We start from the raw sequence: 13,710 nt of genomic DNA, 5'->3' as shown, positions 1-13,710 counted from the left end.
GGATACACGGGTAACAAAAGGTGGAGAGTGATGCTACTGGCCTGGCCGCAGAGGTTAATGGGAGCTTCAGAGCCTACAAGGATTTACAAATAGGAGTTATCTGTAGTGATACACAAAATTGCAAATTTGCCAATCAGGGCTTTAGATGACAGCATTAGCCGCTGAAAGCCAATAGTTTATTCAAAAGATGTGCCGAAAATGCTGACCGTAGTCTGTTGTAGCACTTCCATTAGTGAGCTACAAGGAATATGCAGGCCTAGTAGGGGTGGTAGGTCACATTATGCATTGTAGATAAACAGGCAGGGCGAAGGCCCCAGCTCTGTAGCTAATAGACATTATTGGAGAGTTTGGAACATTATGGCACCTATATAGCGCTTAGATAGCCAGTCTTAAGCGTTATGAACACTAAGCTATGAGTGCATGCCTTTTAGAGCTTGCTCACATGGGGTTAATTCATCTCGGCTTCTCTTAGAATATTCTGCCTTTCTAACGGTAGCCCTGCATGGCTTCGTAAACAAATCCTCTTTCTCTGAGAAGGCACTGATAAGACATTCCTGAGCTTTCGCGCAGATGGGCTCCAAGTAGGGAGGGGCACAGAAAAGGAGCACAGTGGAAATTCACAGAGTTGGGTTTTTCCATGAGCAAGCCTATATTTTGCACAGGGAAAGTTCTGGAACTGTGCGTCATGGACTGACAGCACGAGATTATAAAAATGCATGCCCACATGACTCAGGTGGGAGATCGATCTGTGGACTTGGTTCGAGCAAGATCAAGTGTCCGGAATCTGTGGCTCTGTCGGCACTCCTCAGCGCTGTCCTCTGAGCGGGGCTTGTTACAGCTAGCTTATGAGGGCCAGGGTCTCCCAGTGCTGATTGAAGGGGCGTAAGACTGTGTTTCTTTATGTTTCTCTAAGTTCTATGTTTCTCTATATTTTGCATTTCTCTAAGTTTTGTGCTTTGTAATCTTCTCTAACTTGAATCTGAAATTCACTGTTTAGAATAAATACTAAAACTTTTTGAAGGTGTCATTTGTCACTAGCATGAGTTCACTGCTCGGCACAATAGAACCTGTATTTTGGGCTGAATTGGGTATTTTTTACTCCCAAGGGCTGGTCCCGAGGAAGATTTGCCCAATATCAAGTCATTATCCCAGAGAGCCCAAAACCCCAAGTTGGAAATTATGTCCAGAAACCTTCACCAGCGCCTGGCGGGTCTGCCTGAAATCCCCGATTTGGACCAAAACCTGGCAGAGAGGGTCCTCAGGCTTCTTTGTGAGGTCTTTGGGAGAGCCTAGCTGAAAGCCCAGACCTGGATTGTGCATATAGAGTTGGCAGGCCTATAAGTGGCAACACTTACCAACTGGTTATTGTGGCCTGGACTAAATCTAGTACCAAGGAGAAGATTTTATAAGGATGAGTTTTCATAAATATTTATCCGGACAACCCAAAGGAAGTTGTGGAGAAAAGAAGAGCTTTCAGAGGCTAAGTCGCTGGCCAATAAGAAAAATAGTTGAGATGATTTTGACCCAACCTGCAACATTAAAACTCTTTTGATAAAAATAATTAAGAGCACCGACAACCCACTGGAGGCTGAACAATGGCTCAAGACTAGATTCAGAATGATGTCCATAACTTGTCATGCTGGTTGTGAACCCTTTCAAGAATAGATTCAGAGTGATGTCCATAACTTGTTATGCTGGTTGTGAGCCCCTTCAAGAATAGATTCAGAGTGATGTCCATAACTTGATATGCTGGTTGTGAGCCATTTCAATGTATTTTTGTCTGTATCCAGTTTGTGGGGCTTACCCTTTATTTTAAATAAGGTTGTGCATATGCCTCCCTGGTTTTATTTATTTCTACAATGTTTTCACTTGTAATATGTTTAAATTAAATATTGCGCCAAAATGATGAAATAACTGCCATGTTGAGGTTAGGTATGTTTGATTATTTTCCTTTGAATCATACCCTCTGTTCTAAGCTCGGCATGAGCCTTGCCTCCTCGTGAATGCGAGGGCGTCGCTTGTGACATTCTTGCAACGCAGACCCCCATGGGTATCATGGCATTTGGTACAGTATTAAGAGAAACAATGTAAAGTAGAGCAGTCATATTTGTGAAAAAGCCAGGTTTTAGCCAGCCTTTTGAGCGTGGTGTACGATTGTTACATTTCTGGTGGTTGCAGAGAGCGAGTTCCAGAGCATGGAAGCGGAGACACAAAAACAAAAGTCTCCAGCTCTTCTGCTCTTATAGCCGAGATGCTGGAGCTGGATCTCAATGAAGGGACAGGGACTTTTTGAGAGACTGTTGTTGAGGTAGAGGCGCTGCTTTGAAGACACACATGTGGGAAATAGACAGAGTGTTAACATCGTTCCAAGTCTTGATTGGCAGCCAGTGGGACTTGCGTGTAGTAGCTGAGATCTGGTCAGATCGTTGTAGTCCAAAGGCGTGTAAGGAACTCCTGGTGGCAACAGTAAAGACAGACACGTGATCACAGTTCAAGGGGGTTTATTGAACTTTATAATGGGTGAGATAAAAGCCCAATCTAAACCTCAATCTAAGATAGGAGCAAGCTACGACCATCAAATAATAAGGCACTCCTAGTGGCGTCTTGTCAAATAAAAAAAGGCCTATACTAAAAAAAACTATTGCATATCCTTACTACTAGTTACAAAAAAATAAAAAGGAGCGTGGGATAATATTCACTAGCAAAGAGAAGTGTTTACAAAATGATAAGTCAGGTTGGTATGGCTGGGTCTCCCTTTCTCAAGTATGAAGCACGGGACTGGGCGGAACTCTCGAGCACAGCATACTCCTGTGCCTCGACAGCACGAGGTTCACAGGTCAGTTCAACAATACCAAAACCCCTTCAGAGGCTAAGTCTCTTGCCTACAAAAGTCTATTGCCTTAGAAGGTTTCCTGATTTAAAGTAAACAAAGAAACGTTCTCTGTGTTCTTGCACTTTGGGCGATTGTTCTTTGCCCCTAGGATCTCCCTCTGCCGGCCTGAGAACTGCTTTGTAAAAACAGGCTGCCCTCTGCCGAGTTCACTATGGCCTCTGAAATATTGCTCGTAATCTCGACACTTCTGCTGATACACTGTTCTCGGGTGTATTATTCTTTACCCCTTTTCGTAAAATGGAAAACAAATAAATGAAAGTTCTTCAGGCGATTGCTCTTCGCCCCTGCCAACTCCCTCTGGCGGGCTCGGATCCTTTCTTACAAAAACGGGTCTCCCTCCGTCGGGTTCACTACAGCCTTTCCTTAACAATGTTAGGAACTTTCTAGACCCAGCACACACTAGCTTACAATAGGGTGCTGAAGGGGGTACTTAGTATCCCCTTTGTCTAGTTTCTCATGTAGGGATGTAACGGTATTACGGTATACCGTTAAAGATACCGTGAACCACCTAATTGAACAATAATAACCGTCACATTGTTTATACCGGTATACCGTTCATACCGTTAAGTGTGCTTTTCAATCTGATTTGGAAAGGCTGCAGTAAGCAAGTGCTGCGCAGTCTTGGTCTTGCACCGTTGGATGTGCCGTCTACCAAGTAGTTTCAGTTGGAGCAGTTTTTAATGCCATTCCATAAACCACACGTGCCTGACACAAAATCAATATGTTAGCAATAGGAAGAATAAATACAGTGCCAAGAAGGAAAAGGGTTTACTTTGGGTTGGCGGCTTTGGGGTTTATATATTTATAATGGATAATGTTTTCTAAACATATGACAATGGGGGCTTTCCCTGGTTCTATCATTGAATTTACATATAATAAGTCACACTGCGAAATGTACTCATCTCTGTGGGTATTCCCTGCTGCCATACCAAAGGGTAACAGGTCCGTCATTACTGAACACAATTTTAACCCACAAGTAAACTAAAGGCTGTAACGCAAAGAGAGTGCGTGTGTCTGTGTGTGTATGCGCACAAGCGTATACTACCATCAGGCTCCAATGATCTGTGGCATGCAGGTTATCAAGATGGCAACATGTTCATCTTCACCAGTAGCCAGTGGGGGAGGTAAAAGCCTAAAGGACCACTTAAAAAAAGCTATTCAGTTTGCTTTGCCAGTCACAGCAGGGCTGCCCGCCCCCCCTCCTCCTCTCCACACGTGTGTTTGTGTTTGGTGGAAGCAAGGGGTGGCATTTCAGTGGAAAGTATGTTGAAAAGCCCAATTCTGACCCGGGGTGCCTGGTTTTGTTTGTGATGATAAATCTGACATTTATGACCTTTTAGAAAATATTTGTTAAGATTAGTTAACTCCACCTGCTATACCGTGATAACCATGATATACCGTCATTTGGCAAGAAGGTTATTCTACCGTCATAAAACTAATACCGTGACACCCCTATTCTCATGTCACATTTTTAGGTTACCCTTTCCACAATTAAATGGCTGGCGGCAGTGGTTACTTTTTACTACCGTTGTGTGTTTTTACCACGGGCTGCATTCGCAGCTGCGGCAAACCACCCATGGGCACCCATTTTGTCAAAAAGGCCCCGGTCTTCTTTTTTCACCATTTCTTGCTGGAAAGGTCCTTCTTGAGATTTACTATGCACTCCAAACCTGGTTTTGCCCCTTTGTTCATTTGGTCTTTGACGGGATTCATGAGTGAAGCCCGCCCCTTGCTCCAGTATGTCTGGCAGGGGCAGGAAGTGAGGGAGGTGCCCGAAACTCCCTGTGCTTAATCCCCTTAGTTACAGGAATGCACCCAAAGCTGAACAGCCACACTGCTGTGCGATTGACAGCTACGCTGGAATGAATGGGAGAAACCTGCATAAAAAGGCTATGTTTTTTGGCTTGGAAGGCAAAGTCGACCACTGGACGAAGGAATCCAAAGAAGAACTTGGAAGAGACGCCTGCTGCAACTCTTGGACCATTGGTTTGCCCGGTGAAGCCCTGCTGCTGTGCTAAAGCTCCAAATTCACCTCGACTAGAGAAGCCCTGCAAGGACGATTTCTCCCCTTGAGTTGGCGGGACCAATCAACCCCAAAGTGAACTTGTCTGGACATCCTCTCGGAGCTGGCTGTACTTCCACTGCTGCTGGAACCAACGTGCTAGGGAGAGGAACACAAGATTGAGTGCGTGGCTTTTAAGTCAGACCCGAGCTCCAGGAAGATCCTACGGACTCCCAGGAAGCAGGACTGACCAAGCCTGAGCCACCTCAGCAGAGTGCTGGACCCCAGATGCGAGGAAAGTCTGACGTGGTATCCGAGAACCGCAGTGGTTTTATTTGCTTGAGACACGAGGAGCTGAAACCGCGAAGTGCCACTGATTTGAAGTTTGCCCTTTGCTGCCGATCACCGTCCCATTATAGTGGAGTCACCAGACGTCCTCCCTCTTGTCCCCATGACTGAGGCCCAGGAACAACAGGATCTGCAGAGCTACAGGAACAGAAGTCAGCTGGAACCATTTCTTCTAACCAAAGGTACTGTAAAACTAAGGGGACTTACATCTTGTTGTGTAGCCTTACTTGTTCTCAGCTGAGACTTGCCTTGGTTGCTTTTGTAGAGTTGCTTGCAGCTTTACCCATCACAAACCTCCCAGCTTGTGGTCCTACATGGATTCTACTTTTTCTACAAAGACTTCAAAAATATAGTGCAAGACTTCTACTTACCTGCAAGAAGTGCTTCAGCTCACCTAGACTAACTTAACATTGGCTGTCCTGGCTCCCCGAGAGACTCTTCTTACCTCCGACTGTGTGTTTTACCTTTCCTTCAGGAAAGGGTTAACTTATTTGCATTGGGGGTTCAAAAGTACTTACCTGCTTCAGAATATTTGTGGGTGCTTTGTTTTATTCTAAAACCTCTTTTCTTTTGACACCAATATCAGTATTGCTCTAGATGTACCAGTAATACGTTAAAGTCCACAGTGTCCTAATTATTTAAGTCACCTGAGGGTGCAGGAAGTGTCTGTGTGTCATCCCAAATGGGTACTTGCTGATTTAGAGAAACTAAGAGTGAGTATTTTGGAGTGGATTTGTGTGTTACCTATATATTGCCCTTTCTGAAGAAGGTTTATTCAACTGACTGTTAAATTAATCATTGTTTAATCAATCAGCCTTGAGTGAAAGAGTTTATTTGAATACTTGTCACTGTGAATCTCTGTGAAAATACCCTACTGTTTACATAGACCCCTCTTGATATAAGCCTGGCTGCTCAACCACACTACCAACCTGTGTAGTACAGTCTTATACCAAGGGTTGGGTTCCTATTGCCAGGAGGACAAGGTTGCTGTAGTCTCCCAAAGGGTACTGCATACAATCTTGCCTAACATGGACTAAAGCAAAAGGCAAAGATTATGGGGATTCGCTTCTATGTAGTCAGGTCTGCAGGAAGCACATGATGCTACCCCTTTTTTCTCAGGCATATGTAGGCAGAGGTATAGGGCTTTGTTTATTTCCCACCGCCCGTTTCCTCTCAGATTTTCATAAAAGTTCAAAAGCCATAAATGCAGTGGCTGGAAGTCTTCGTAAACTTGGAATGGACCATAGACTTAAGAAATTTTTATATTTTTTATTAGCATTTGGTTTTACATTAGAAAACCTTAAGCTTTTATCATATCAACATAAACAAAAACACTGAAAAATAAAATTATACAGATTAAGAGATAACATTCTAACCATGGAAGCAAGTAATAGACATGAGTGCGGTGATAGACCTGCACATACACAAGGTTATTTCAGTCTGTTTTGAACAGGCTATCCCTTCTCCTGTATTTTTTGAAAAACAACTTTCAAAAAGGCCAGAAGAGCAAGTGTTAGGGATACCCAATCCCCATGTAGCAGTTCTAACCACCAGTTCTCTAATGTTCTTGTTGTGCATTTAGCAAAAGAAATTACCCAACCATTTATTGTTGTAGGTTAGAACAATGCATAGTAAATGAAATGAGGTCTCTTTCTGGCCTTTGCATAACCTGCAATTGTAGTGTCTTAAATGTAATGCTTTCCTTACTTCCAGCTGTTCTTTTGTTAACATTAAGTTCAGTTCATATGGAATTCAAAGTCCATGCTGTGCTTCGGACATGGGAATCGTTTTAAATAACCTCGCAAGCTGCCTCTGGGACCATAGGCGGGATCTTTGTATTTTGAACGTTCTTGCCTTTTCTGTTGTTAAGATCCAATCTAAGTCCCAAAAACTTTTTTCAGGGCCTTCTTTTTAGACATTATAACAGCATCCTAGGCATGGGATCTTCTGAAGCCTCCATTTTCAGAGCCCGATATCTCTGCCACAAAGATTTCCAAATTTAGTTATTTTGATGACTTTGGGACTTCGCATCTGTTCAAAGTTTATTATTCATGGTTCACATATGAATCTGTTACACTTCCAGTCTGATTGCAATGGGGCCAGTTTCGTATAGAAACTGGTGAGAAAGGCATGGTCACTTGCTTTAGATTCAAGGATAAGATTGCTTAAACTGTCCATTAATTTCTCTGAGGCAAATGGGTAATCAGGGGTTTGTCGATCATTACCTCGTCTCCAAGTAACTTTTGCAGGGACATCTCCTTGTATATACCCATTGCCCATGACAATGTTTCTTTAGTCCATTTCGTAAGGAACTTTTTCCAGTCAGTAAGCAAAGTGTTGAACACTTCACAAAATATTTCACTGATGCTGGATTGAAAGAACTTTCAGATTATGTGCAAAACCAGCAAACCATTGGGGCTCGCAAAGAGCCTCAGAAAGAACTTGCAGAAATAATGTCACATGGAGAACCCCTTAAGGATATAAGTTTGTACGTAAAGGAGGAGATGAAAAAAAACAGCATCTCTGAACATAGGCATCATGTGGACCAGTGTTATGAGCCTTGTGGAATGGAACAAAAAGGAGGAGCTGGTAACGGAGCAAGCCATCAAGCATTTGAAGCAATACAACCCTCTCGTTACTGCCTTTACTACCCAAGGTCAGTCTGAACGGACTCTGCTGCTGAAGATTCAGGAATACTGTTATGACAACATTCACTTTATGAAATCCTTCCAGAAAATGGTGGTGCTTTTTTAATCAAACTGAAGTTCTGAGTGAGGAACCCATTTTTAAGTGGTATAAAGACGCACATGTTGCAAAAGGGAAGAGTGTCTTACTGGAACAGATGGAAACGTTTGTAGAATGGCTAAAGAGTGCCGAAGAAGAATCACGGAAGAGGAATATTGAGTTTTCAAACCATGTCCCCAGTAAGCGAACACAGGGGCGGTAGATAAAACTGTTGCATCTCGTCTCATTGCGTGTCCTTCTGGTTTTTACATCCTACCCGCTGTAACAAGCATGATACAAGGGCTTTCATGGAACATTTTTATTTTTCTGTGGTGAAAAAAAAAGTCTGGTTTCGTTTTAAAACCATGTTTTAAGTAGCAGTAGGATCGCTAGATTTGAATCAGATGTTTCATTATTTCCCCTCTTCAGTTGTATTCTCCCTCCTGTATTTGCTACTGTAATAATGTAATTTAAGGCCTTTCAAAATGAGAAATTCATTTTACCCCACAGGTTTTCTACATAAATAAAGTGTACAAGTACTTATGATTTGGCAAATTTGTTATGGACAGTAGCGATTTAAATAAATAAATAAATAAATGGCAGAGGTAACTGCTGGAACAGGAAAGGAAGTTAGGAACATTTTGACAGGAATATAAATGCAAGTAGTACTCACGGGTGTCACCATGTGTCATACGAGGATGTGCAGGCCATAGCATAACAAAATGAGAAAACCCCCCAACAAAATAACCAGAAAAAAACAACATATGCTTTTTGGGGGATAAAATAAAAAACGACTAAACACTGTTCCGGCCTCATCCCGAAGGATTAAATGTCCCTAAGGTATGGATGAAGGGGGAAAGACATAGGAGCAGCACATTAGCCCCACTGATGCCCAAAAACATGATGGGATTGGAAGACGGAATGCAAATGCTTAAAAATGGTACCTGCCTGCAGGGTAATGCTCTGGTTCTGATGTGTTGTGTGGTTGATTGACTTGGTCAGTTGCTAGTTCATTGTGGATGTGCAGTTGTATTGTACCATAATCACATTTAAGACCGAGTGGCAGTACAGTTAGTGTGACCATGATTTCAGAGGGCAGCCTGAGGGGAGGTGCCAACAAATGTCTAGAAACTGTAGACCCCGAATGTGTGCCATGACATGGCGTCACCTGATGTAGCATCACAGGCAGGAACAAGTAGGTTTTGCAGGGATACCAATAAACAAGACAAACTGATGTTTCTAAAGTCAGAAAGGTTGTCCCAAGTGATTGTTTGGTTTGTTGGGCAAGGTATGGTAGCAATAACCCACTTCTAAATAATTGTACTTTCCACCACATTGACACAAAATTCCAAAACGGAATTTGCACACCACCCAAAGACATGTCTGTAAACTATATTTGCCTAAGCGCAACTATAACCCACCACAAATAAACCAACACAACTCTCCACACTCCCTAAACAACTGACAGACACCACAGAAAACCACACAAAAATGTTTATTAGCGACCGGGAGGGACAGTACTGGACAACTCACAACATATCTAAAACTTACACACAACCGAAAGCCTTTCATTTCTGATTTGCACATCTACATGGCAACAAAATAACCTCCTGCTCAAAACCGTGACAATGACAGGTGTACTATACAACACATAATAACAAAGCAGAACTGGGCATAGCAAAGAGTTGAACTCCTTCTCCTGTGGGATGCACTCCCAGTGAATGACAACAGAGAGGACAATCAGGCGAGTTATAATCTGCCAGTCACCTATACCAGAGTCTCTGGCGCACTGACTGGTGAGACTAGAGGTCTGTCAGATCAAGTGGCATGGGATGGACGGTGCGCCGGGGAACCGCCATTCTAACGAGGGGCCACCATCGTGTCGCTAAAATTATTACATCTACTCCATTTTAAGAATCTCTTTTTTCCAAATACGAGTGAACTAAATTACTTCCAAGGAGTTAATGTTTTGCAGATAAACAAAGATTAAATAATTTACCACAGATCACACACTTTGGTTAAGCAACGAACCTGGTATTTTAAACCACACTGCCATTTAGGTACTTCACCACATACATTCAGAGCACTACCTGGAATAAATATTTAAGTTTTGGCTTTTAAGGACTACAATAATACGGTCTTACAGAGTTCACTTGCAAAATGCACATATTGCATAGTAAAGCAACTGACACACAGTAAATCGTTGATGATAAACGTTGGCTACAGAGCGTCATTGTCACTCTTTTCCACCCCCTAAATTGAAAACTAGTCCCAGAATGCAAAATAATGCAAGCCTGAAAAATAGACAGTTTTTCACCAGTGTACTTTCAGCACGTTAAGACACACACTAAACGAATAGGAGTAATAAGGTCCCCGGGGATCTAGAGATCGTTTGTCACAAACGTTCAGCTTGCTGTTATGGATAATGTTGACTCTCCATATAAAAGCTTCACTCCACTGGCCTTCTGCTTACTTGTTATGGGGAAACATACTAGTCCTTCAGAATGTCAGTACTGGGGAAACGTAGGTTTCCCTGATTATTTTTACATGTAATCTATTTTGGGCATTGTGTAGTGCAATGGGGATACTTTTGTATCGTCCTAGACTACAGTTTTTTAAAGTTATTTCTAAACTTACCCAAGGATAAGCTGGTGGCAGCAGTTACTTTTTCACGCTTTTTGCTATATTTTATTTTAAACTGGGGTTAGTGTCCCAACATGGCCGTGCCACACGGTTTTTTCGCTTGTTCTTTGGGTCTTTTGTCTATTAGCCTTCATCCTGCCTTGCCAGGTGAGAAATAGGTTTATGTGGTCATGCACTTTCCCGGGCAAGCAGTGTGTTTCATGGGCTAGTGGATGGAATGTATGTTGGAAGCCAGGAAGTGGGTCGGGATTGGCTGGTCCCCAATACACAAACTGGTTTCTGTATGTATGGAGTGTATGCATGGTTTCCACAAACATTGGTCCCTTATTGGACCATTGCTGTGGTGTGTGTGTGTGTGAGGGGCAGATCTTCCATTGTTTGGGCTGGGTTTCTGTGCTCCCCAAGTTATTCGATAAAGGAAGGAGCCCTATGCCCATACCCCAAAGATCTGAAGAGGAGCCAAGTATTCTGTACAGCCGTGAAGACTTCGGAAGACGGGCAGACCAATCATGAGAAGCCTGGCTTCCAACTTTTGCTGCAGTCCCGGAAGCTTTCCTGGGCCATCCAGTGGACTGACCAACTCCTACCGTGCTAGAAGTGCTAGAAGTGACGACATTCTGCGTTTTGACTCAGAACTTCAGGGGTCTTTAGCTTGTCCTGTAAGTAGCCTCTGTGTAATTTCGGCACCCCAATATCCAAGAGTCCCAAGATATGAGGCTTTCTTCAACAGCGACATCTGTGACACCTGCTATCGCTGTGCATCGGTGACCATCCCTGAAACTGGCTTTCCCCCATGTAGTCGAGGATCCTGAAGAGTACTGCACCGAGGCCTGGTAAATATTTCCACGTGAAGAGGTTGCACGCAGCTCCTGGACACAACTGGAACTCTTCTTGCACCCACAGCTCCTGGGATTCTTTGACCAGAACCAAAATGGAAAAAATCTACCTCAGGCGACCCTCTAATGACCTGCAAAAGTCAAATATGGGGCGGTGTGGGGTGGGGTCTTAAGTTACAATGGTACTTACCTGCACCCCTATAACCCACCTTTTAAAAGTTTGTAAATGTTTAAATAGTTTTGTAACTTTTTCCTTTGGCAATCCTGGTTGTCTAAAGCCCCCTAAAAAGGTAGAAAAGGGTTTTACTTACCAGTGAACGTCTTCATCCATCTTCTGAAACCTTGTTCACATCCACAGGACCCTCCTCCTAACTTTTTACCACTCCCTAAAACCATTTGAAACACTGAACTATTGGACACAAGGCACCATAACAACTTAGGGTTGGACTTGTCAAGTTAAGGTTGTTATTCCTGTGGACTGTTGGTGTTGTATATAATTACTCCCTTTCGCTTTCAGGTAAGTAGTGGGGGAGGGCGGTGAACTGATCATTTTACACTAACTCACTGTGATTGTATATATGTATTTTACTATAAGTGTGTGATAATATTACCCATTCTTAGTCATTTTCATAGTGGGTCTTTGGCCATAAATAAGTGTTATAGTATTTTTCTATACTTACTTGTCTTCGTGTAATCCTGGATTGTTCATTGTGTGGACTCACTGTGGACCCCTGACCATATTCACTCCTTTTCTCTGGCGGCTTCGCCCTGACCACTCTCCATGCTGCTTTAATTAGTTTGGCTACAGCTCCCTGTTCACTATAACTAGGGTCTGTCCACCAGTCCAGAGTTTGGAAATCCAGATTAACACCCATCACAGTGTCAATTGCCTAAACATTCACACTCACACATAAGAAAGTGTGGTTAATAAAAAAAAAAGGAATGTGTGTAGCAAAAGTAATTGCAAGTCTTTGTAACGGTGCTGGCCGTGCAGCCACAACCTGGTTTATTTACAGATTTGAAGGTAAGCAAGGCCTCTCAGCGAAAGCCTAGCCTTTTACAGTGGGGTGGAGGGGTTGGCTAGTTCCAATTAGCCCAACGGTGTTCTATGCCTGGAGTGTAGATCGCTGAAAACGACCAGCTGCTACAATCAGCTCTTGACGCCTCCGGCTAGCTTGTGCCATACAAATATACATATGTGGCATTACATCTGTTTGAGCTTAAAGCAGCGTAAAGTAGCACTTCACATGTAGCATGGACAAAATGTTAGCAGCCATCTAATGTGGAAGTCAATCTATGTTATCACCCAATTTAATGGTATTCTTCGGGTCAACAGGAGTGATTCTGGACAGGTGTCAATTATATTCTGCTTAAAAAAAAAAAGAGTAAAATTCACTCAAAAAAATAGAACGGCGTCATTGGGGGATGCACGAAAGTTGTTGTTTTTCAATGATTCCCATCCTTAATTTGTAACTCGCATTTAACAGAATTTCTTCACAAATAATGTGTTTTTATAGGTCTGTTTTTTTAACTTTTGCCACTGACCTGTATTTTTGAGTTTCAATTTTCAATGGCACAGTTTGCATACTATCTTATTTAAAATGTTTGATGATAAATATCTGCAACTATTTAAGATCCAATCTTATGCTCCCAAAACAGTATTGCACGCCATTTGCATGGCCTCTTGGCATGCCGGGTCCTGTACGAAAAAGGGGTGTGAGCAAAGGGAGGTTGTCTTTTGATTGGTTGTGCGAGTCAATCCGGTGGGTGATGTCGGTTGTTAAGATGTGGAGTGAGTGTTCACGTTTTCCTTGGGTGTTGGTGTTAGACAAGGTCGCCCAGACATGCATACAAAATGGAGGCCAGGAGAAATGCACAGAAACAATACCTCTGGTCTGGATGCGGAAGTTGATTTTGCTTTCTGATGGGTGCGTGATACAGTAGCCACAAAACTCAACCTCTGGGCTAGAAAGAAGAAGAAAACGTCAATCAACACATGGCTCTTAGTACCTTGAGCTGGGAGAAGGCAAGACTCAATTTGACAGATGGTGACTGCCTCAGAGAGGTCCACTGAATAGGTGGCTGCATCCATCTGGGTATCAGAGGAAGCCTTTCTGCCTAAGTAATAGAAAGAAGTTTTACCCCTTCAGTACCAATACAACTCCACCACTAACAATAGCACCCAACACTTAAACAATTCCAAACAAGCGACAGACGTTTTATTGGATTCAAGACACACAGGCACACAAAACGCCCTTCTACTG

At 42.9% G+C, this 13,710-nt stretch overlaps 1 protein-coding gene and 1 pseudogene across 1 annotated transcript in view; one reads left to right on the top strand and one right to left on the bottom strand.

The window, feature by feature from the left end:
- The window catches only part of LOC138570225 (DNA-directed RNA polymerases I and III subunit RPAC2-like), a 61,917-nt gene that overhangs the window by 41,228 nt on the left and 6,979 nt on the right, over window positions 1-13,710 (bottom strand). The window contains exon 3 of the mRNA XM_069648957.1: window positions 13,335-13,411. Within this exon, the coding sequence (XP_069505058.1) occupies window positions 13,335-13,411 (77 nt within the window). The remainder of the gene's footprint in view (window positions 1-13,334; window positions 13,412-13,710) is intronic.
- On the top strand, window positions 6,328-8,190 carry LOC138570349 (eIF5-mimic protein 2-like; annotated as a pseudogene).

The sequence above is a fragment of the Ambystoma mexicanum genome, chromosome 2q (genome assembly GCF_040938575.1).
Source record: "Ambystoma mexicanum isolate Mex_15411 chromosome 2q, UKY_AmexF1_1, whole genome shotgun sequence".
NCBI lineage: Eukaryota > Metazoa > Chordata > Amphibia > Caudata > Ambystomatidae > Ambystoma > Ambystoma mexicanum.
This window is presented reverse-complemented; position numbering and strand designations above follow the sequence as displayed.